This window comes from Cynoglossus semilaevis, chromosome 8, assembly GCF_000523025.1.
Source record: "Cynoglossus semilaevis isolate Cse_v1.0 chromosome 8, Cse_v1.0, whole genome shotgun sequence".
Lineage (NCBI taxonomy): Eukaryota > Metazoa > Chordata > Actinopteri > Pleuronectiformes > Cynoglossidae > Cynoglossus > Cynoglossus semilaevis.
This window is the reverse complement of record NC_024314.1, coordinates 23,796,200-23,820,186: the sequence shown is the minus strand read 5'-3', so window position 1 is coordinate 23,820,186 and position 23,987 is coordinate 23,796,200. Positions and strand designations below refer to the sequence as shown.

The window sequence follows — 23,987 nt, the reverse complement described above, 5'->3', positions numbered from 1 at the left end:
ATGGTACACAAAATCAATTATGGGACAGCGAAATTCATTTTTTACTGCTAATAATTTGTCTTTGTTTGCCATGACAGGCAGAACAATTACATACTCCTCCACTAGGTGAGTTGGTTACAAAAAAGACAGCTGTGGAGGAAGATCTTCGTGTACTGTCTTTCTTCAATTCCTGCAAGTATAACATCACTGTATTCAGCTAGACAGGCCCACATTGTCTGAGTAAGTAGATTGGAAATTGAAGATCTCTATATTTTCTTACAAATACTTTTGTAACATTTGTGTTTGGTGTTGCACTGTGGGGTGTTTCTCATAAGATGTGTGTGGATGGATTTGCAGTAGTGGTCATCCCATGTACTTTTTCTGTTCACTGGTTTTCTGGGTCACTATTGTGGAAACAGATACTGCAACAGATTGAAGGAAAACGGCAGGGAAAAAAATTACAGCGACTTTCTAAATAGACAAAAAGTAAATATTGGGGATTTTTTTTAGATAGCTTCTTTGCAAGGTTACTTTGTACCTCCGTTTATAGCAATTTTGGTTAACTGTTAGGTGCTAGTGCATTCAAACATTTGTTGTTTGTTTGTTTTGGTTCTTCAATAATTAAATAAATTTCTAGTTATATTGGGGTTTTTTTAGGCTAAAAGCAATTCAAGCTCTTTGTATTTGTAAGGATTTTTTTAAAGGAGCCTTATACTGTAAGTGAAAAGTAGACCTGTTTTTTTTTTTTTTACAGAGGGGGGATTTTCAGTGATGTGTAACTAGAGCATTTGGACAGTTAAAATCCTGTCTAAAAACATGTCCAAACCTCTGTGACTTGGATTAATTAACCTAACCCATTATGGAAGGCAGATTCCTCGAGCTAAATAAATCCATTAGAGCCCAGTTTATTTGTATAAACGTAGTTATACTCAAATGTATCACGAAAAAGAGCAGTTGGCTCTCGGGCCTTACTTTATTAAATCTGGCCCTACTGGAAACAGGTGTTGTCCCATCCCAGTTATATGAACACCAGCTTCTAAAGACTGGAATCACTTCATCCATAAACCACATGCCTTCCCTTTGTTTCGGACATTGTAGAGGAAACGATTGTTAATCTGCATGAAAACGAGCTGGTGTTCAGAATGCATCTCATTAGAGAGGAGTAAACCTGTTAATTAGTCACATAGGCTTTAAAAAATATTAACGGATGAGTTTAAAGTCTATTAAGAAAGTATGTGGCCTCACTGTGAACATGACCGTTAGAACATTTGATTTAACAAGTGCAGGAAACTAATTATGGCAGTGTGTTGATGAAGGGCTCAGGGTACAAGGGCTTCAACCTGGTGAGTAAATTCTAAAATTACAATGATGTTGCTGCTACAGAGCTGCAGCAGTAACTTTAGTCACATGTACAGATGGTTCCCTCCGCTGCCATCCATTACTGCTCTCCAGACAAATAACGACATTCAATTAGATTTATCTGAGCATGACATCCAGCAGGCACATTCTACCCACTGCTCTCAGTGGTACCTTTCACTTGAATAAACCAAAATGACAGCAGGCAGTTTAAAAAAAAAAAAGTCCCCCCCACATCATGACACTGTGTGTTGAGCAGCACTTGAATTAAAGTACAAATACTGTTCTTTTGTATTGTATTTTTTATATATATATTATATTTTAATTATACTAAATTTTGCATACTAAAAAGTACAAGCTAGTCAAAGATAATACAATATATGATATGATTTTTTAATAGTTATTTACAAATATAATCTATCATAATTGTCTAATTTGGCAAATTACATTCTTTCTTGCAGTACCTCCACGAACCCCCTAGGGGTCACAGACCACCTGTTGAGGACCTCCGGTTCAGAGCATGACTACGGAAACACATTTTGTGTTGTGATTTGGCTGAATAAATAGGTAGGTAGGCTAATACGTTTTTAATTGGATTTATTGTTTATTATTATAATTAGTCTTCTTCACTTTAATTATTAATTCAATGTTTTTGACACTTTTTTTTTACCCTTGACATTTCCATTAGTCTCTTTAGAACAAGCACCAGTTGTTATCTCCGTACTATAATAACAAACAAGTCCTTTGAATGACTATCGCAAACAAATTATTTGTCGTGCTCAGAAAGTGTCCAAACATGTCACCGTGTGGCGTGATAAATGCAGCCTGTATGTAACTGAGAAGATAAAAGCGCTGGGCTGCACTCGGCCACCTCCATGGAGCCCCCCCCCCCCCTCCCTATTGCAAACAGCATTCTTATGATAATGGAATAATGCTGGTGCTTTAGTTAATTGTGTATGGGCGATAGTGGTGGGCACCTTTTGTTGAGAGCTCTCGTGAGCCTAAAGGAAAGAGCTGGCAGGGATTATAAATTTCCCCCCCAACAACCACACTTTATGGCCACTTTGCATAGAACGAGTTTAGTGATTTTCTTTAATAGATTTGCTTTGAGATATCTTCTAAGGAGAAGGGGATTTTTTTTCCACAGTTCATTAAAGTGCTGTCCAAAATTTTGCCTGTTCCTCAGTAAAGTGAATGTTCAGTAACATAGGGCACACATACGAAGTCCAACTTTAAATTGTTTTTGACAATGGAATTGAAGGAAATATTGCTACAAGACGGTTGGTTTAAAACAGACAAACAAACAAACCAAATAATTAATACATAAATAAACAGCCACAATAATCTCTGGTGTTAGCCAAAAATAAATAAATAGCCACAATAATCTCTGGTGTTAGCCAAAATGCTAAAAGCTAGCTCAAAGTTGCCATACTAGGGAAGCCTTAAAGTAGCTAAAGTATAGCAAAAAAATGAAACTATTAGTGAAATCCACAAATTTGAAAAGGTAAGTCAAATATACACAAAATATTACCTTTTTTTCTTAATAGTAGAATACCTAGCTTACAGTAAAATAGCTAGCTTAAACATAGAACATAGCTCTGATGTGGCAGCTTGTCAGTTGCAACCACATATGTAATGGCAGCCTGTGTCGGTTTCTTACGCTGTAAGTTTCCCCATTATAGGATGGATAAGGGACTCTATTATTATTATTATTAAATTTGGCAGAAACACTGTAAATTTGTCCACATGAAAGTTTGTCCAGAAATAGCTCAACCTTAGCCAAATATTTAAAATCATTTTACTGTGTTGTTTGTTTTTGGACTTAAGTCAAAGTTACTTAAGAGTTCATGTTTCACGTTAGGAAAGGCTTTATTGATTAACAAGAAAATCAAAATAACTAGAGAAGACACTCTGACGCTCCACTTCTCACTGTGCAGTCTGCTGCTACTGTGTTTCAGGCAGGTCATCAATATGCGATGTCTACGGTTTACACCGTAGTATGTGATTGTGGTAAAACAAACCCTTGATATATTTTTATTTTTGTACTTTAATTGGCTCCAGATTAAGGAGTACCGTGGTGTACTTTTCACCTTTATCCTGTCTTTCTTGTCTGCTTTGTTGAGTTGACACATATATCAAACTGAATGTGTTTCCTGATAGAACTTCCTCCGTACATCAGAATGTTGGGGTAAAATTGCATTCATCTTTTCCGGCTTAATCCCTTTCAGGGTCACAGAGGAGACCTCTAGGCTCAATCCTTACAGTCATTGGTTGAGGGTACACCAAGGTACACTCTTGACAGTTTCATCACTGGGCCACATATACTGTACAGTAGAGACAAACAACCATTCACACTGACCTGAGGTCATTTAATGCTGAAAAATGTGATATAATTCTACATGTTTTTGGACGTTGGAGGAAAAGGGAAAAAAATGCATGGGGAAAATGTACAAGCTCCATAGTGGAAAACCATCAGTTACTACTGTTTTTTTCTAACTGATGAACAAGCTACTCTTTTACCATTTACACCTGTGTGTGGCCAAAGGTATGAATGGGAGTGTGAATGAGGCCTTGTGATGGACTGAACTGCCCAGGGTGTTCCCAAAAAATTGTGCAAGATTAACAAATATTTGGTAATAAAATTTAACAGGTTAAAGTTTGACTTTTGTCAACTATCACGAAGGGATTGAAAACTATATAACATCAGGTGTACCTCAGGTACATTCAATACAGCAATAGACTAGGGAAGAACCCTCAGTAAATAAATCCATGTACTTCCTTCAGGGCCCTTGTGTACCCCTAGTGGTCCATGCACCGTGGGTTGTAAAATCCTCTTTAGACTTATTACAAGTTTTCTTTCAAAAGGTTTCAGGTTTTCTACCTCTGTCAGCTAAATGATACACTTCTAAATAATATCATCACTTCCTTCCATATGATAACTTCCAGGCTTGGGATCCTTGTTTTTTTCTATTTTATTTTTAATTTTTGCTATCACATTTAAAATATAACAACTCAAATCCCCAGTCAAAGTTAATATAAGATGAGTATAACCATTCAATAGTTATATTACAGTCAAAGTTAATATGAGTATAACCATTCAATAGTTATATTAAATACATGTGTGTGTTTATATATTTTTTTCAACTTTGAATTAAATTAAAACTTCAGGACATTTAATTTGTATTTCAAAATTTTAATTTCAGTTTTGGTACTTTTGGTTCTCTAAGACATAATGTTTTGTTGAAGTTTTCAAAGCAGAACAGCTTCCTACTTCATCATAACCGCTGAACACCTTTTCCCACATACAGTATATAAACACGTTCATACAAGTTAATTTTAACAGGAAACCAGCAGCTGGCGCTAATTAGCTTAATATCACACAGATGCTGAGCCAAGTTAGAGGAGTTTGATGAATTCATAAACTTTTTATTTCATCAACCTAACCAGAATATTTTGTGATAACTTAAGTTTACATTACTTAAAATTAAATTTAACGGACAGAAGAATCGTGAGGTCTCGGAAAAGGGTAAATTTCTTTTTTCTATATGACGTCACATATGTTTATGCTAATATCGTTATGCCTGAAGGTCAGTAAACCTAATTATTTCTAAATTGGTGGCATTACGTAATACAAACGTTCATAACTGCATTTCTGCAACATAATGTGGTTTGTTTTAAAAGTGCAAGTTGGTGTTTACAGTCAACCAATTACCAAAAAATAACTAGTATAAATCAGTCAGCTAACCTGCTAACTTGGTATGCTTTTGACAATTAACGTAATGGGACACTGCGTATTAAACTTTACTTCCAAACAAGGAATATTTTAAAATTTCAATATGCGTGTTGAGGTGAGTACATCTTCTAGATTGAATAGAATTCAAAGTTATATTTACTATGGCATTTTCCTACAAAGACGGTTATTGATTTAATATCGTCCGGGTTTAAGTTCTCGTGAGATCAAACGCGATTTGGAGTCAATTACAATTTTAATAAATGTAAAAGTTATTATTTTGGTTGTGTATTTGTCATTCTATGACGAATAATTGATTTTGTTACGTTTTGCTCCTTTCCAAAGTTTAAACAGGGATATAACGAACTATTCCCACACCAATATCATACAGTAAATCACTTGTGGTGCAGTAGCTTATTCTGTTCTTCAAACGATTTTTAAATAATAACAACTAATAGTGGTCATTTATAGCCAGAGAACAATATTTGCAATGTAAGACAAGTTATTTCCCCCCCAAAAAACATAGTCGATTCATGTATTACTCTATTAATGAATTTAAAATACATTTCACAAATGTGTATTTTGTCCTGTGCATTAACTTTTGGATGAGGTGCGACCTCTCTTTACTTCATTTTACGCCTGCGTCGTGGACTCTTGTGGAGAGCTCTCTACTCACACGGTTGCGCGTTTTGGTGTAAAAATTAGCTCTGCTGTGGCTGTTTGGTAAATATTTGGGCCCATATATAACTTTGTTTAGCTAAAACATGCCAAACGCTGCTCATTTGAGGCGATGTCGGCCTGAATTGACGACATTTTCCTGCCGAACATGGACATAGAGGGTGCACCTTTGCGCAGAGACTGGCTAGGTTTTATGCCGAGAGGCTCCTCTGGGTGCACAAAGACAGCGGCTCGCAGAGGAACTTGTTCAGAGTGAGCCGGGGACGCTGGCAGGCGGAATAAACGCTCTCCTGAAGCGAACACGCCGCTTCGGTGCCGTCAAAACCCCTTAAACCCACCGTCACACCACCCATCCTAGAGATCTAAGGTAAGGTTCGGTTTTAAACACGGTTTAGTGAGGCTGGAGGGCTGCGGAGCGGGCTAAACCACCTTCGCGTTGGCTTTCCCGAGCGTGGTTGTTTTTGCAGAAAATGGCGTCATCGCCCTCTTGTTTCTGCTTGGCCGCGGTGGGGAGAGGAACACTTCCAGAGACTCGTAGCAAGCTTTACATACAGCGCCTAGGCCCCTAAAGATGAAATCGCCTGCCTCAATGTGTTCTGATTACCAATAAACCGTCAAACGCGAGATAAATCACGATTTCGCTCGGTGGAAGGACGCGCAAAGATGGAAGGGTCACCGGTCCTGTGCGCCAAGCTGCTTCTTGGAAAAGGTGGCACGGAGCCGCAAAACGCAGCGTTTAACGTTCTCAATAATGCCATCCCTTACGGATTTATTCTACTCCAGATGAGCGTGGATGTTTTGATGTTAGTACCAGAGTGGTGATGGACGTATTGATGTGAGTGTTGCACCTTGTCTTTGTGTGTATTTTATTCAGGTTAGCTCGTTTTTACGCCGCACTCAGCCCTCCACGCTGCAATCGTTACGAGGGGCCTCTTCTTTAACGGCGTGAAAGGTGCACTTTATTCTCAGCCTTTTCCTTTGATCGAGTTAAGCTGACCCTTTGTTGCTCAAAATAGTGACGTTTTTGCTGTGACAATATAACCGTGTAAAAGGAGATTTTCGGGAATAATAGAGGCGATGCAAATCGTGCCATGAGAACGGCGACTGCCCTGCGCTCTGGTTTCTCCGCTTTGCCAGACGCGGACAGCGTGAAAGAGGTAAAATAAATAAAACTCTTTTGGAACCAAACACATAGTTTGCACAAAACTGGGGGAAGTCCGGCGCTGCGCAATGATTGTGTTGCTGCTTTTGCGCAGAGCACGGTGGCAGCAGCTGCTGTTGAAACCGCCGCCACCATTTCGCCGCGATTATTTTGTGTGTGTTGGCCAACCTTTTGTAAATACTTGGGGAGTCATGGATAAAAAAGCACACAATAGTGTTCATGTGGGCCCTTTATGGCCTCGTGAATGCGGTCCCAAGTTCCACTCTGGCTGTCCTGTCTTTCCCCCCGTCAGCTGCGTGCATGCGTCCTAGCGCTGGCCACCACTCATCCACCTCAGCGAGGCCACTCGGTTTCCTAGAGCACAGCGCTCTGCTTGGTTCCTCCTGTGGCCAAAAAGTGGAGGAGCGATCGTGCGCAGAGCTTCACCGTGCAGGCCATCACGATCGGATCGAAACAAACACCAAACACCATCCACGGATCCGACTCGCTCCGTGCACATTTTATCAAGTTTCCCGACTTATGCAACCGCATCCCGGTAGAGCAAACTGCTTATCCGCCCGTATCTAGCAGTCAGCCAGCATCAGGATGGATCAATCTCTCTGTTAGATCTGATTTGGACCAGTCCTTGTGGCGGCGACACTGAACTGGGAAGATATGTCATTTGCAAATAACCCAGTGCCATTTGCGTCACAACCCGCGGCCTCGCACGCCCATGGGGGGCGATGGAGTTGCAAATGGAGACTGTGTGTGTGTGTTGTGCTGACGCTGCCCCAGCTGAAAGGGAACCAATAGACACGGACTCGGGCGGCAACAATCGCCGTGCGCTTCCACTGGCTCCTGCCGTGCACCGACTTCTGTGAGATTCTGTGTCAAACGCGGAAGACGGCGGCGCAGTACATACGCGATGGTTATGTATTTTCAGCAGGCAGCCTCGGATGCGTAAGTGGATGCGAAAACACACTCTTAGACTCCCCCAGTAGGGCTCGACAGGCCGGTCGGAGAGGACTTTATCCGTCCTGTCCGCCCCTCATGGTGCTCAGTCCATGTGGCTGCTGTGGAGTCGCTCATGTGTTCATAACCGTCTCCTCACTGGACTGTGATCACACGACCGTTAGGCTTTTATCAGCAGCACCGAGCAGAAGGCAGGACCGTGGTTCTGACTACTGGATGGACGCGTTTTGTCTCACGCACGGCGCGCCACGCGTTTGCAGTTTGTAAATAAACCATGTCGTTTTGTTTTTTGTTTAATCCAGAAATGTTTGATCCGTCGCCGTTGCGCGTTTGGCCACATGGTGTCAGGTCCAGTTACTGGACTTCACACGCCTTCTTTCACAATAGACACTCTTAAAATCAACCATAGTAGAAATAGGGCTGAAGGACAGTGTTATAGATGTATTTATGTGTCAGTCTGTGCATTAAATTTACACAGAATCGAGCTTTTTTTTGTTGAATTATGTCGAAAACATGTTAATGTACATGTTAGCATTTGACAACCACATTCAATGGCTTCAGTAACCAGAAATCTTTTTCTAGTGTTTATAAACAAACTGTATATAATTTACTTCTGCCACAGGGAGCATCCAGGAATTTGAATGCACTTGTCCATGAATTGAGCCAAACAACATTATTTTATGGGACTGTAATCTTGGACAAAACTTCTTTTCATAAAAACACCAGGCTTCAGGATCAATTATTATCCACCTAGTATAAAGAAATAGACCTTGTAAACATTTTACCAAGTTGGTTTCTTCTCTCAATGTCACAACAAAACCTGTGCTGAAATTTAAACCCAAATAAAAAAATGCAATTCTATTCTTGCCCAGAACATTCTTCACCTTACGTTTTGTGACCTAGACAAGTGTTTTATGGTGAGATGTATACTGATGATGTTTGATCAATGAATCATACATTATTTCTGTAACCTGCCACTACTTACTTCTTGGTTACTGACTTTTCTATTCCCAAAATAAGACACAACTTGTTAGATCATTGAACTCCCACAGAACCCTGGTGACTCAAATCTGCTGAAGTGTGTTTTTCATTCATTCTTTGTGAACTAAACCGCTTGGGATAGTCCCGTCCACTAACACCACAGGTAGCTGATGGTCAGTTTAACCTTGAGAAGAAATATGAATGAATATCTGGGCCATCTGTGTTGGTTTGTACGAAATAATGTGGGTTGCAAATCACAAGACAAATGTGGGGCAAAAACAAAAGTTCCGGCATGTTTTTAATACCTCACATGTCCTGTTGTTTCTTGACTCAATTGTCCTGTTGAAACCTCAGGGCCTTTCTTAATGGAACACTCCTTTGTCTGGGTCTGGGTCTTGATTGTTTCCCAGTTATTAGTTATTAGTTTAACCTAAATGATTGCTGCTCCCTGTGTGAGTGTAATTCCAGCATATGATTCAGCGGCTGTGATGCTGCACAGTTGTGGTTAGTCATTGAGTCATATTGTCAGACAGAATGTGCGCATCAAGTCTACCACCAAACCCATTAAGCTGTCAGTTATTACCAGTCAGTAAGACAGGTAAATGGTAAAGTCAGTAAAAGAAAGTCAGTTAAGTAGGAAAAAAACTGTTGCAATTGAACTTGAATGAGCCCAATCATGCAGTTAAGTAATAATTATAATAATTAAACAGAGATGTGGATTCACTAACCATAGTCTGCAACTCTGTGCTGCTAAGCTTGGTCTGAAAATGCCTATTATGCCTCTCTCAGAACTACGAGTATTTAGTGTGGAGTAGGTCTGTATCCACTCAGCTATAGAATATAATGCATTTATTTTATCATTTCATTTAAAAAAAAACATTTCTACCAGTCAACCATGTTTTATGCACTGCCTGCATTTAATTTGAAGGTACAAGTCTCCCGTTTTGTTTTGGAGATTATTGCAATTTGGAATAGATTATTATTTTAAGCCTCGTAAACTTTAACGTGCATTAAAATCTGGGCAAACTGAACCAGTGTTATCGAGAATACTAGATTCTGTTTTTGTAGTAACTGTAAAGTGAACCTGTGTGGCTGTGCGTGTGTGTGTGTGTGTAGTGAACCTGTGTGGCTGTGCATGTGTGTGTGTGTGTGCTACCAATGTAATGCTGAGAGTGTGTGCACACATCTGTGTATGCATGTGCACACCTTTCCCACAAGGGTAAAAATACTCCACAGGGGTTTATTCGTACCAACAGTGAGTTAGATCAGTTGATTTCTCGCTACAGACGCTTAAGATCTCCACATTTACTCCCAGCTAGTTTGTCTAGTAAAGTTAAAACATGCTGTGTGGTTTGTCTCTACACTGGATTAACAGATGTCCATAGAGGAGACATGTCCAGAGCTGGTGTTATCATTGGTCAGAGCTATGTCTTGGCATAGGTGGTCGCCTGGAGTGCCACCTGCTGTTAGGGGTGTCGCAACAAGCACTTTGAAAGAAAAACAAAAACGAATAATTTCAATAACTAAAACTTTGCTGCAATGCAGGAATTGTAGCCCTTAATGTAAACCCACTGTTGACATGTAGTTAAAATGTAGACACTTCTACACTCTTATTATCATCACATTAAAGAAGACAATTAGACAAAACACCTACCTAATTGTTCACATTTGTTGCTTTATTGATGATGTTGCAGCGGAGACAGATTCCATGCAGTTTCCAAAACTTCTGCTGGCCTCCACACTGAATGAATGCTTTGTACGAACTTCTTGTTGCTCCATGTTTTTTCCTTTGCTCTTTGTGTATTTAGGCATGCTCTTCCATTATCTGGAATGTGTCAGTCACATGATTTGTTTTGATTTCTTTTTGTGTCTTTAAGTTCAGTTTAACTGCGACTAATGCATACCCCTGGCTTTACATATGAAGAGACCGTTCTGTGTTTTCCTGCTCCAGGGTGACTTAACAGAGTCACACAAGTGATCATTTAAATACAAAATACAAGATTTCTTTATTTTTTGGAAATCTCCAAAGCTGAGCACAGGGTGATTTGTTTGGAGCAATCTTAGGCCGACCGTGCTGTAGAAGCTAATTCAGCTATTTGGTGTGCTAAGGTTAGCCATTTCTGCCTTTTTGTTTTTCATTTTTGAGTTTGTTTACATTATTCTGTGTTAGTTAGACTAGAATCATATTCTGCAGCACAGTTTAGATGTAGATTTTATTTGTGGCTGATCTGTGTAAACGCGTTGTATCCGGAGGCTACTGTAGTCGTTTCGTAAACAGGACCTTAGATAAGCACTGAGGGGAGTAAATACAAGCAGGAGATCAGTATTAACAACATAGGCAGTGTGAATTAGCAACTGTTATATTGTTCCACTTTTTCTTAGACACAGTAAAAAAAGTTTTTGTACAGGTTGCCCTATGAAATGCACCCAACTTGAGACCGTACCAGACCACTACATACACTACACAGAATTACTATTGAGTACTACCAGACCACTACATGCACTACACAGAATTACTATTGAGTACTAGTAGTCTTGTACTTGAGATAATTCAACTGTAATATCTATCTTGCGCTCTCTTTCCTGAACCGCCGAGTTGAATATTTTATTTTCATTTTTTAATACCCTTTAAAGTACCAAGTAACTTTATCAATTGACTCTGTTGTTGTTGCTCTCCTTCTTGTGGTCAGCCAGTGTCACTGCTGTGTCTGTCAGCAGGCTGCGTAATGTGAGAGTGTGGAGAAGTCTCCATTAGGAGGAGCTTCTGTCAGACAACATCTTTGCATCCATCGGAAACAACTATGACAAGGCAGGAGCCACTGCTCTGAGAAATACACAGTTCATGCTGTGAAAAGAAGCAACTATTTCTTTTTGAGACACAAAGAAGACACTGATGTTTCCCAGAAGGTTGACGTACAGCTCTTCTGGAGTAGATTATTTGCCTCTGTAAGAGCATTCAAGAATTTGTTGTCCCAAATGAAAAACACTTTAACAAATAACCCCCCACTCCCTTTTGTATTAACATAATTCAGTGTGGAATTTATTGTGAGATGTACCATATCACCTTTGGGTAAAAAACAAACAAACTGCAGAACAAAGTGTTTCTGAAATGCCTGTTTCTGATGCAAATTACGATTTGTTCCATGGGAACCACACAAGAGCATATGGTAGCTTAAGTTAAAAGGTGACGTTACCTGGTAGTGAAAGATTTATTTTAGGTTGATGGAAGAACAATAGTTTATATTTAATATAATTTTGGACTAATATATAATAATATATCTTTTGTGCTATATGTAACAGTTATTTTATTTACTTCTCCTGAATGACTTTCATCACAAGCCCAAAAACCTTAGTCAGAGCAGAACTACAGTACTACAGAATCTTGATTATGTTACCACAAAAACACAGGGGACGTTCCCTTTTGTCTGTGTTTTGAATGTGTTATCAGCCGTGTGTGGCTGAAAAGCGTTGGCGTTTGAAACTCTGCACTGAATGTAACTCCTTTTGAAACGAATCCAGGAAGTCTTGTACCTGATGTGTTTTTAAACAATTGTCCACACAGGGGCGTTTAAGCCTGGGTCAGCTCCAACCAGCTCCTTCCTGTCAGGTTTTAATGAAACACTCCTTGACAAAGAAATTAGTCTGGTGTAAGGTTAGGATGGGGATTTGCACCTTCCTAATGCCAAGTCTCAGTGTCACTAGATAAAAAAGCTCTGTATGGTTAACCATGTTAAACATTGTAGTGGAGACTGTCAGACAGAGGAAACTGAGTTTTCTGGTTGTGACATATGAATGTTTCCATTAATGGAAAGATGTGTTTTGATACCATTGTCAGCGTTTCATCTTAATGCACTGACCCACTTTTTTTTTTTAACTTTTTCATTTTCCTGCTGTTGAGAATGACTGGGTGCTACATTAACTCCCAGCATGCATTATGGTGAAATACAGACAAATTCAACAGAAGCCACGGGACTGCTAGACTGTCACAGTATTGTCAATATCAGTCAAGCTAACACCTAGCTATGACCATTGTGTGAAGTCCTGGTAAGGTTAAGTTACCATTTACTGCAGGGAAAATGGAAAAGAGAAATTGAAAAAAAAATATGACCGAAAAGGTTTATTATACACTGACATACCTGTTTTTTGTTTGTTTGTTTTTCTTAAATAATCATTTTTATTTAGTACTAGGTTTAGTACTCAGTGCTATACAGCGTTGGGGGTCAATCAATATTTGGTAGACCAAAAACATATGCAGGACACGGATGTCCTCATTTGTCCTTAAGTGGTGGGAGATGTGCTTGTCACGTGGTACAGTTGGATCTGTGTCTGTCCCAGAGCTGTTCATGTTGTTTTTGGGGAATTCTGTATATGGTCTTGTCTGTGGTCTCTGGACAAACCACTATTACAAGAAGATGAAAATCACCTGAAGTGAAAGCTTTGTCTCCCTCTCATGGACAATTGGTGGAATCGCAATGATACCTGTGCTGGCAAAAAGTGTGCTGTCAACTACTTTTTCGTCACTCTCAGTGGGGTTAAAATATCTCTGGTTAGGTGCTTAGGTAGAAACGTAATAAAGCTATACTAAATTAATATATATGATATAAATAGATTTAGTTAAAGTTACTTAACATTTTCAGTTTTTCTGTCACATTTTCTAACCAAATTAATTTTACAATCCGCTTGTCATCTGGCAGGAAATTACGTTCGGTCCTGGACTCGTGTAACATTTCTTTCGCGAGACAAAAACCTATTGCATGCCGCCCTCACATTTAATGGTCCCTTCATATAAGACATACTTTTAAACTCAATGTTTAACATAAAAACACAGGCACTAAAAATGGAAACATTTTTTTCTTTCTCTGTGATATGTAGCTGCACATATACAGTAGATCTGGAAGAAATACAAGGGCTCTACTGTTTTGGAAGCCGGTGCATTTATGCACTCAATCCCCCACTAGAGGGCAGTAACTAACTGTTACTTTATCAGTCAGCGGTATCACTCGGATAAATCAATCATCATGAACGAAGGGCAGTCTTTTAGCTGAGGGTTTTTGTTTCTATCAGTAGTGATGTTTGCTGGCTTTTCATATGAAAAACCTAATATCGTTTTTTTAACTATCTGCCTATAATGCTTGTTCTTCATAATATATCGTTTTTTTCTGCCTATAATGCTTGTTCTTCATAATTTTTTTCCCCTTTAGTCGTTGTTCAAGCTTTTGTTTTTCTGAATATGTTTGTGGGCATGTATGTGTGACTCTTGTACTCCTTTGCATACATTTACAGAGAAAGCAATAAGATGCAATAAGATCATAGCTGTACAATCTTCAAAACATCCATTAGCATCACCTACAGTGTAGGTGAAGGGCAGAGTATTTATTTTAATGCACACGGAGAAAGCCGTTGTAATTCAGAGTAATAATCCAGGTAGCATTAGGTGAACCGACCAGGGGCTGAGTACGAAACTGTGAGAACCATTATCATAAATCTTAAAATATTTAGTGGTGTTTTATATTTAGACACAGCTTTTGCTCCGCTGGCATTCTGAGCACTCCACAGTGAATAAACACAGTGCGGTAAAATACAGCACACAGTGATTGACACGAACTATTAGTACACAGCTGTGTGCTGTTTTTAAATTTTAATATCAACACTATTTAGCAAGTTAGGCATCGGTCGGTCAAGTAAATCAAAATAAACTTCAAATATTAAGTTGAAGTATGTGCCCTGTGTGTTTCAAAGTATATTGTGCAGTAACAATGCTTCACTGAGTGCAGTCATTGGCTCATGTTTGGTGTTGTTGCAGGTGACAGGTGTGTGCTGGCAGTGAACCTGTGCTGCAGCAGCCGGTCTTGGCAGCATGGTGAAGGTCCAGACGTCGTCTGGGAGGAAAACCTCCCACTGTCTCCGTAGACAGGTACTGGAAAAAGTCAGTAATTCTGAGATATTATTTGAATTCCCATTCATGGCTTTCACCTCCAGATTCCATGTGTGACAAAAGACAAAAATAGACGTACAACATCCATAATGTGAAAAACAGGTCAACATAAACATATTAGTTCAAAGAAAAAAAAAGGTTTGAGAAAGAAGGTCAAATTAGCACATTAAGAAAGTGAAAAGTATATTATGAAATTTGATGATATTATGGGATTTAATACCTCCACGCACCTGTTTCATGTCACAGTTTAATATTTGTGTCACTATTTTGGCATTAATACCAAATTTTGGACATTTTTTTTATATCTACGTTTTATATTTTGATGAACGCAATAAAAAATTCTGACACTTAGCCTCAAACTATTGACTTTAATCTAATATACGCATTGTGTAGTAGCTGTGTCTTAAAGGAGTCAGATGATAATAATTAACAATTGTTTTTGATGTTTTTGTCACTGGCTAAAATGAACTCTGTTGTTCATTCACATGCTGTTAAAATTATATATATATATATATATATACAGTATATACATGTTGTTTTAAAATCTTGATTTTTTTTCTTTAATTATTTTAATTTATTTGTTTTAAAATCTTGATTTTTTTTTCTTTAATTATTTTAATTTATTAATTATTTGTAATGTTAGTTTGGACTAAACACGTACATGATAATGCAACACAAACAAAAGATATTTCCATATACACGATAATGCAACACAAACAAAAGATATTTGATAAATTAGTAACTGAATTGAGATGTTAAGTCTTTTCACAGACAAGGTTTTTTTTTTTGGCTTAATGTTGATCTAATGATCTCGCTGGGGAAAAGACTGTTTGTTTGTTTGTTTTCTTCTAATGGAGCGCCCACAGTGTCCTCGTGACCCACTTGTCCTGTGGAGATGCTCTAATGTGTCTGATGGGTGAAATTGTCTAATGCTCCGCAGAGATAAGGATAAATTGGTGGGCCGTAGAGGCGAAGAGACCGGGGACTTAAAGACAGAAGTCCACTCACTTCACACTCGTCCAAATGAATGTGGAGTCATTGATCTGCTGAGGAGCGCTGCAGTTAATTTTCCCTGTAGCCCAGGAGACATGGCAGCTGCATGCACACATTTAGACTCTGATGCTGCATCGTCAGTAACACCAGTTATTCTGGGTTATTTTCAACTGTCATTCGAACCGTACCAAAAGAACAATACAGTTTTCTCAAATTATTTTGGCTTTTTGTAACTTGAATTCTATGTATGTCTGGATGGGCTCCAACAGACTGGTGGTCAGACAGAGACAGAGACGGAGGCAGACCAGACTCCATCTCAGACGCAGCGGGCGACACCGGAGCAGCCCCATGAAGAAGCCCAGTCCGCGGATCAAGCCGAGCTCAGGGCCTCGGATTCGGCTCAGTCTGAGAATGGAGGCCAGGAGTCAACTCCAATGGACGTCCAGGACAAGGGGGACTCTGCTGCTCAGGCCAAGCTTCTGTGGAAACCCATTCCTCCTCTGCTGCCCGAACCCCAGCACCACGGGAACAGTACCACCAGGGACCAGAGCTGCCAGACGGAGGAGCAGCTTCAGCACGTCACAGCTGGAGGCTTTAGTCACAACACAGGTCAGTTCATTTGTCTAAGATCCTGAAAAAAACACAGATCATCGAAGCAGTGTCTCTAAGACGTAAAAAAAAGTTCCTGACTCTGGTGAATGCATGATGCAAAAAAAAAAAAGTTCCTGACTCTGGTGAATGTGTACTTAAGAAAATAACATACTCGTGAATACTTTGAGACATTTTTGATTCTTAACAAGTTTTCATTTGAAGACATGACCTTGTGATAAAAAATAGTGTCATGATTCACTGTGTACACACACACACACGAATACACACAACACAATCCCTCCTCCGCAGCTGCGTCCAGAAGAAGGTGGAATCATTTGTGCTTAAACACACACCACCAACATGGCACATAGTGGTTCTCCTTAGCTGCAGTCAAACCAGCACCTACGAGTTAAAAGACATTTGTTGCAGAGGACAATATGTTTTGTGTCCAAATACTACTATTACAGTGTACTCAGTGATGGTATGCGTGGTATGCATCAGTAGCCTTGGCATGGAGGAATCTGCAGTCTGACAAGGTACCATTCATGGTGGAATTTTAGAGTCGATTCAGTAAATTCTGAAAGTATTTTTCTTTGTCCACGTATCTGATGAGAATGGGTTTAAATGTAATTTGACTTTTGGGGAACAACCCTTTACATTATTTTATTGACGTCAGGTTTTTCAGTTCAATACTGTATTCAGTATTTTGCGTTCATTTCTAACTTTTCTGCCAAACACACAGTTGTTTTGTGCTGACAGACGTTTTTGATTGGATGATCTCCGACCCTGAGGCCGATGAGGGAGGGAGGGAGGGTTGTGAAGGTCACCAGGTCACTCACCCAGCCTACTGGGAATAGTAGCTGTTTGCCTGGGCCGAGGTGCAGCGGGGGAGGGGGATGGGTTATGGGGAAAAACATGTTCTGTCACACATTAATACGTGGTCTCAGCCTCTGCTGAAACCTCTGACACAGACGTCATTCACAGCTACAGGCAACTCTCCGAGTGTGTTTTCCTGTCTTCTGATTGTGTTGCTTTTCATTTATCTCTTACTCAGCAGAACACACACAAACCAAAAGTGGTAAATGTACAAAGATACCTGCATCGGAACAATCCTTAAGCAGTTTAAGGTTAAGTGGATCTTAAACTGTGTGACACTGTAACATGATCAGACCAGAAGTGAATACATTTTGGGAGATTATATCAAACAGAATGAAATTGCATATAAAAAAAAGGTGTCATGAAAAACCAGACCCAGGTAATGTGATAAATGTTGTCATAAATTAGCCAAATGCAGCGTTTTTCCTTCGACACTGGTGTGTCTTCCGGGTGGGATAAATTGCAGCGCGCTGGCTGTAATTGAAGCGCGTGTTTTCATTGCTGAACAAACACTGGATGTTTGTCACAGCTGTCAGTTAGACAGTGTTTTATTTGGAGTTGTGTAAAATGTTTTTTTGTGTTGCAGAAACGATGCTCTCCCCTGTTACTCATTTTCACTTTCACGTCGATATAATGGGAGACATAAAACTGGAGATATTGAGGTGATGACACGGTGCCTGCTGCTGTTCGTCTCTCGCCTTTGGGTTCATTTACCTCTTGTTTTTGCGTGTTTCCACAAACATATGAAATGTAATGAATAAGAACATCCAGCCGAGTCACATGGCCAGGAGCTGTGAACTGGTCTCATTAATAATCCACAAACTTAAACCCATCCTGATTTTGTTCTCCATTTTAAATTGACCATTTTATTTAGTGATACATTTAAAATGGTGAAAGAAATCTTCTAAACCACATGTCAAACTCAAAGCCCGTGGGCTGAATCCAGCCCGGCACCTCGTTTTATGTGGCCCACCAGAGTTTAACATGCATGTGGGTTGTTTTAAATTTTGTTTTATTTGTATTTTTTTGGAAATAGTTGTTGCAATCTGTTCAAATGCAAAATATCTGATAAGATCATTCTCTCAGCGCTAGACTGTTACGTATTAATGTTAATTCTGTTTGGCCCCAAAACTTGTTTCAAAAACTGTTTTAAATTTCGGCCCCTTGAGTGATTGATTTTTACACCACTCCAGGTGAAGTTCTCACTGGTTTAGAATCCAAACATCTTGTATTAAAAGTCAGAATATAATTTATTCCCAACAGTATTTACTTGATTATAAAGTTCAGTCTGATTTTCAACAGTTGTCTGATCTTTGATGAACAAAGTGGGTTCTGTGTTTTCACCCTTTATTTTATTTTGTCTAAATAATTCACGACTATCCAGAATTCAAAACCTCAACAGACATTTAAATGAGAGTTTATAGATTTTTGACAGTTATTTACACCGATCTATTTCAGACGGTGGAACACTCCAACCGTGTTATCCTTGTTTAACTTCATCGTCGTAACATTTTTGCGTCTTTGTTTGTGGGATTCCACTTTGTCCTTGGCCTACTGTTGTACTGGTCTTATTCTGTCTCCTCTGGGCTCCTGGGATTTTCCTTCTGAAACACCGCAGTGGTACAAAGTAAAGCTAAAGTCCTCAATTTTTTAAGTTATTCAAATGTAACAAGCTGTAAAGATTGCCACTCCTGACTTTTAACTATTGATAGCTTCTTTAAATGTTGCCCCCCCATTCATCAATAATGATTTAGATGCCCTCTGCTCAGTTGTGTTATGCATTTAAAGCTATAAGAGTAAAGCTTGTCTGTCTCAACCCAAAGTGAACAGATAATCATTTTTAAAAATAGACATCTTAGGACTCCCTCCACCCCCCTGTGGTTTTCTCCGTCTCCTTCTCTCTCACACACACCTGACATCTGTAGTGTTCAATATTGTTTCCCCACACACTTTTAATTAGTGCCTGAAAAGCATAAATAACACAAACCTTCTGTGATTTGAGTTCAGGCTCAACGCATTGATCAATGTCTCAAAAACGTCTGAACGGGCCTCGTTCGGTCCACGGGCCTTGAGTTTGAGACACGTGACTTATATAAAGAGTGATCTCTATTTTTAATCTCTGTTTCTACAGGCTCCATTAATACTAAAAATTGTCAGTTCAAATACAAAATATATTATTTTGTGTGGCCACTATCAATTATCTGTAGGACATGAATCTGGAACAGCTGTTCTGGCCTCGAGCCAGAGTTAAATCAAATGAACGTGTGGTCGTATCAGAGCAGGGCAGATTGACCGACATACCCTCAAATCCCCAACATCATCCAGATTGTTCTTTACAGCTGAGCCTGCAGTCTCTGGTGATTGAGGTGGAGCAAAGGTTAAAAAAAAATCATTTTCAAACATGCGTTAATAAAAACCCTCCGGGTCGTGTTTCTGACTGAGCGGCACCTTGTGACAACAAATCTCAGGTATTAGATGCTGTGCTGGCTCAGAACCAACGTGAGTCTGGGCAGAAAAAAACCCCACAGTCAGCATGTTCCTGCCAACACAGTCCTACCTCACGGGGGGGACCAGCGTCACTGATTTGATTGTGAGGACTGTTTACATCTTTGAAAGAACTTAATAACTGATAAGACAAATGACCTCCGTGTGTGCACGAGCACACATGCACTCCACACCACCGTAATAAGGTCGTAGCGATTCACACAGACGTACAGTAATTGTCTGACTCTGTAATTTGTGTCGTAACCTTCAAACTTCAAACTTCAAGCTGCAGTGTACCGTGCGTCTTCCCAGGTCTGTGGAATTCCCAGGTTGAGCCGTTGTTTCCCAGACACGGTCTTGCTTTGCTCTAATCAGATGCTGGCTTTGCTTCAACACTGACTGTCTCTACTTCGTCTCTTGTTCCTCTTCCAGGTGTCTGTACTGAGCCTGGGGATCCTCCACTGCTCCAGCAGCCTCTGCACACCTCCAAGTCTGGGATTCAGCAGATAATTGAATGCTTCCGTTCAGGTTTGTGTGTCTGTTAACTTCTTTGGTGTGTGCTGTTCTCTCTATACATATAGGTACAATAATGTTGAGAAAAGTTTGCTTTGCATCAACTTTATTTTTAGCAGATTTACTACAGCTGCTATTTGTCTTGTTGCTAAATTTACTCTGAGTATATGCACAGAAGTATTAACCCTATAAAACCATTTGTATAGTATTTGCTCCACACAATTCTGAGACCTATAGCTAATCAATATGATAGATTTTTTTTAAAACTATTGTATATGATCTGATACATCTGTTCTGCCCCCTAGTGGATAAGGGATAGAGTTATATATAGAAATATTTGTGATATATGATATACAGAAAATATTTCATAAACAAAACTCTGTGGCCAAATCTGATTTTGGGGCTAATTTCATTAGCTTGTGATTAATGTCAAAGACTTTAGGCCTGCATTTGATAAAACCGCAAAGAGCTCTGGTGAGGACAGGTGCACTGGGATGTCACTTAGGGTCAATGAGTCCTCGCAAATTGATTTACCCTGCCCACTACTGAGAATGGTGTCGCCAATGGAAACCCACGCTGAAAATAAATAACTAAATAATGAATGCAATGAGTTAAATATTAAATAAATGAATATTTAAATAAGATGTTAACATGAACAATGTGTAATTAGTTTTCTTCTTAGAAAGTATAACAATGGAGAGGGTGTAAGTATGAGTTAGCTCAGCAAATCTATTTTAGACAGCCGCCTTTGAACAAGATTCCAAATTAAGGAGGCAACGTACATCACATTAGACAGGCATGGCCGTCTTTTACTCTGTCAACTTCCTCATAGACATACACCTGATATCGCTCTATTCTCCTGTGTTGAAGGAGAGCCTTGAAGTCGTTGAAATCTAACATAATTCAGATGAAAGAACATGTCTCTCATAGTCAAGGTAACCCCGAGCTTTGAGGGCATCAGCATATTGTCGAGTGGAACATGATGGGCTACGTGCCGCAGGTGCTCGTTTTAGGGCTTCTTTGTATCATCAGGATTATGATCAGGGGTTTAATGATATTTCAGAATATTCTGTAGGTACACGGTGTATGGCCCAGATAATCAGCGCTGCTTATCTCTGTCCCGCAGGTACCAGTCAGCTGAAACACATGCTGCTGAGGGAGGTGGACACCATCTTTGAATGTAAACTGTGCCGCAGCCTGTTCAGAGGCCTGCCCAACCTCATCACACACAAGGAGTACTACTGCCTGTCACGGCTGCCTGACTCAGATGGTAAGTGGCGCCGCTTATTAGTGTGTAATATATCACATTAAATACAAACATGTCAGGAATATTTATACCTGCAGTCACTGGTTCTAACAAAATACTGCTAAAACTAGGAATGCACAAGTCTGATCATTCCTTCAAATACTTACTGGTACTTTGGTACCGATACTGGCATAAAAGACTGGCTGTATTAACTTTCATTTTGTTTAAGTATCGTAAATACCGCACTGTTTGAGCCGCACATGTTGTTGTTTTTAAGTATTTTTACTAGTATTTAATCATCAGCAGCACAAATGCCTCAAAGCTCTGGTTCAGTTCTTTATGTGAATCCGGAGAACCTGCAAATGCAAAAAAAATGAACTTCCTGCACATACTGCAATATATTTACTGACCTCTGTAGAGAGTCACTGATTACTTCAGCCTTACCTGAGGCATTTTAAAGAAAAAATATTTTATTTTATATTCTGCCACACAGAGCTTTCTATTTTGTCTTCTACGTTACTGTCTCCTGCTTATTATTGCCTTCTCTCTGTATGGAGTCTTCTTTCTTCTTCGTCACACTCCATTTTTTAAAACACATAAACTCCCGTGCACACTGTTACATCTTCAGTCTGTCATTCAAGTCTCTGACACAGAACAGTTTCTGCTCCGCTCTCCTCTCATGACGTGTCGGATAGTGACTTTGATCAGACGCCGCGGCTGTTTTATCTACTTCTCATTAGCCACAGTATCTGTCCAGATCTTTCTTCTCTTTTCAGTGGTCGGAGACTCAGTGAGGATAAAGTCTTGCAGACACTCTTTTCCAAAAGAAAATAAAATCCTCATCTAAAGCAGTCAATTATATTTTCCTCAGTTTGCTCCACTTTAATGATCGCCAAAAAAACACCAAAACAAACTTACTTATCACAATCTTCCCCACGTTAGCCTGTGATTTTAATTAAGTTCTCCTTTTTGCATCACTGACTTGATTTCTTCTCAACAGAGAGTCAATTACTAGTGCCTGTAATTGTACCGTGTTGGTAGGTGAATAATGAATGGTATCTATTTTCTCTGTTACAGTGCTGTGAATTTATTGAGCGGTAACTTCATAAAAATTACCAAATTATTAAAATAAACACTTAGGAACTCTCCTTCTTTCCTCGTTTTTTTTTTTAGGTTCCTGTGGTGATGACAGACAGAGCGTAGCCATGAAGGATTTACTGGATGCCATATATCCCAGATCGGACCGGTCAGACTACGTGGTCCGCCTGGAGCCCATTCAGACAACGACCAAGGCTGTGTTCCAGTATCTCAGCACAGAAGACGAGCTGGCTCGTTACCCATCACGTACAACCAGGTCAGTGTTCTCACTGATGGCGATCAGTGTATCAAGCTGTCTTACAAGTTCACCGATTCGACGTGTCCTTTTATTCTCAGTGCTAGAGCAAGTCCAGTAGCCTGGGAAGGAGAACCGACTGAAGGCGGAGACAACAACCAGGTGAGCCAGCGTGGAGGACCAGAGAGCCGCAGCAGTCCAGGACCCAGCCAGGGGCAGCGGAAATGGGAGGCTGAGGAGGAAACAAAAGAAGAGCAGCCTCAACCTGAAGATGAGGAGTCAACAAGTGGGGTCAGTGACTGTGGGGGGGAAAAACAAACCAGAACAAAATTGCTTTTCTTCTTTGTTCACTTTGTTTCAAGCTGGTTACTCAATCTGTACTTCTGTCATTTTTCTCCTTCATCAGGTCGAGGACGTGACAATCTCTTGTTGCCTGTGCGGTCAGGACTTCAACTCGCGCCGCAGCATCAGGCGTCACTGCCGCAAAATGCACCAGACCAAATTGGAGGAACTGCGGAAGTTCACAGAGACACGGACAGTGCCCACAAGCCTGCTGTCTATGGTTAAAGGTAGATGTTTATGTCAAGGACGATGAGAACGTGTCCCAGCTCAAAGTTGACGAGTATAACTGATAAAGACCAGTATTGTCTTCGCTGACTTAATAATTGAAATATTACTTGTTTTTTGATGAAGGAGGTCGACCCAGGACTCTCACCACACCTACAGGGAAATCCTGCCCAGTGTGCTTCAAAACCTTTGCCACAAAAGCCAACGTGCGGCGACACTTTGACGAAGTGCATCGTGGACTGCGGAGGGACAACAGCACGCCCAGCGTCAGCCCACGGCCAGGCCAACCACTATCCAGGGAGGTGACGCCTCCCAAGAAGAGCAGCAGTTCCTCCCCGAAACGTAGCAGCAGCAGCTCGAAGCCCACCACTACTAATCCCAAGTCGACACCTGTGAACCAAAACCAAGGCAAACCTCAGAGTCAGGCCTCGACTCCACAGCCACAGGCCAACGTGGCCTCGTGTCGCTGTACTCTCTGCAAGAGAAACTACAGTTCTCCGGTCAGTTGGGGGCAGACCAGTGGTATTAAGAGTGTCATAGAATGAATATGTTTCCTTTTTAAATATATATATATATATGTATATATATATATATATATATATGTATATATAT

At 40.1% G+C, this 23,987-nt stretch overlaps 1 protein-coding gene across 1 annotated transcript in view; it reads left to right on the top strand.

Moving 5' to 3' along the window:
- Window positions 1–4,875: 4,875 nt before the first annotated feature.
- Window positions 4,876–23,987, top strand: part of LOC103382857 (zinc finger protein 800) — a 25,324-nt gene continuing 6,212 nt past the window's right edge. Inside the window, exons 1-9 of the mRNA XM_025057765.1 lie at window positions 4,876–6,900; window positions 14,641–14,763; window positions 16,035–16,374; window positions 20,149–20,244; window positions 21,356–21,499; window positions 22,649–22,829; window positions 22,910–23,099; window positions 23,215–23,377; window positions 23,502–23,875. Of these exons, the coding sequence (XP_024913533.1) occupies window positions 14,695–14,763; window positions 16,035–16,374; window positions 20,149–20,244; window positions 21,356–21,499; window positions 22,649–22,829; window positions 22,910–23,099; window positions 23,215–23,377; window positions 23,502–23,875 (1,557 nt within the window). The 5' untranslated portion in view covers window positions 4,876–6,900; window positions 14,641–14,694. The remainder of the gene's footprint in view (window positions 6,901–14,640; window positions 14,764–16,034; window positions 16,375–20,148; window positions 20,245–21,355; window positions 21,500–22,648; window positions 22,830–22,909; window positions 23,100–23,214; window positions 23,378–23,501; window positions 23,876–23,987) is intronic.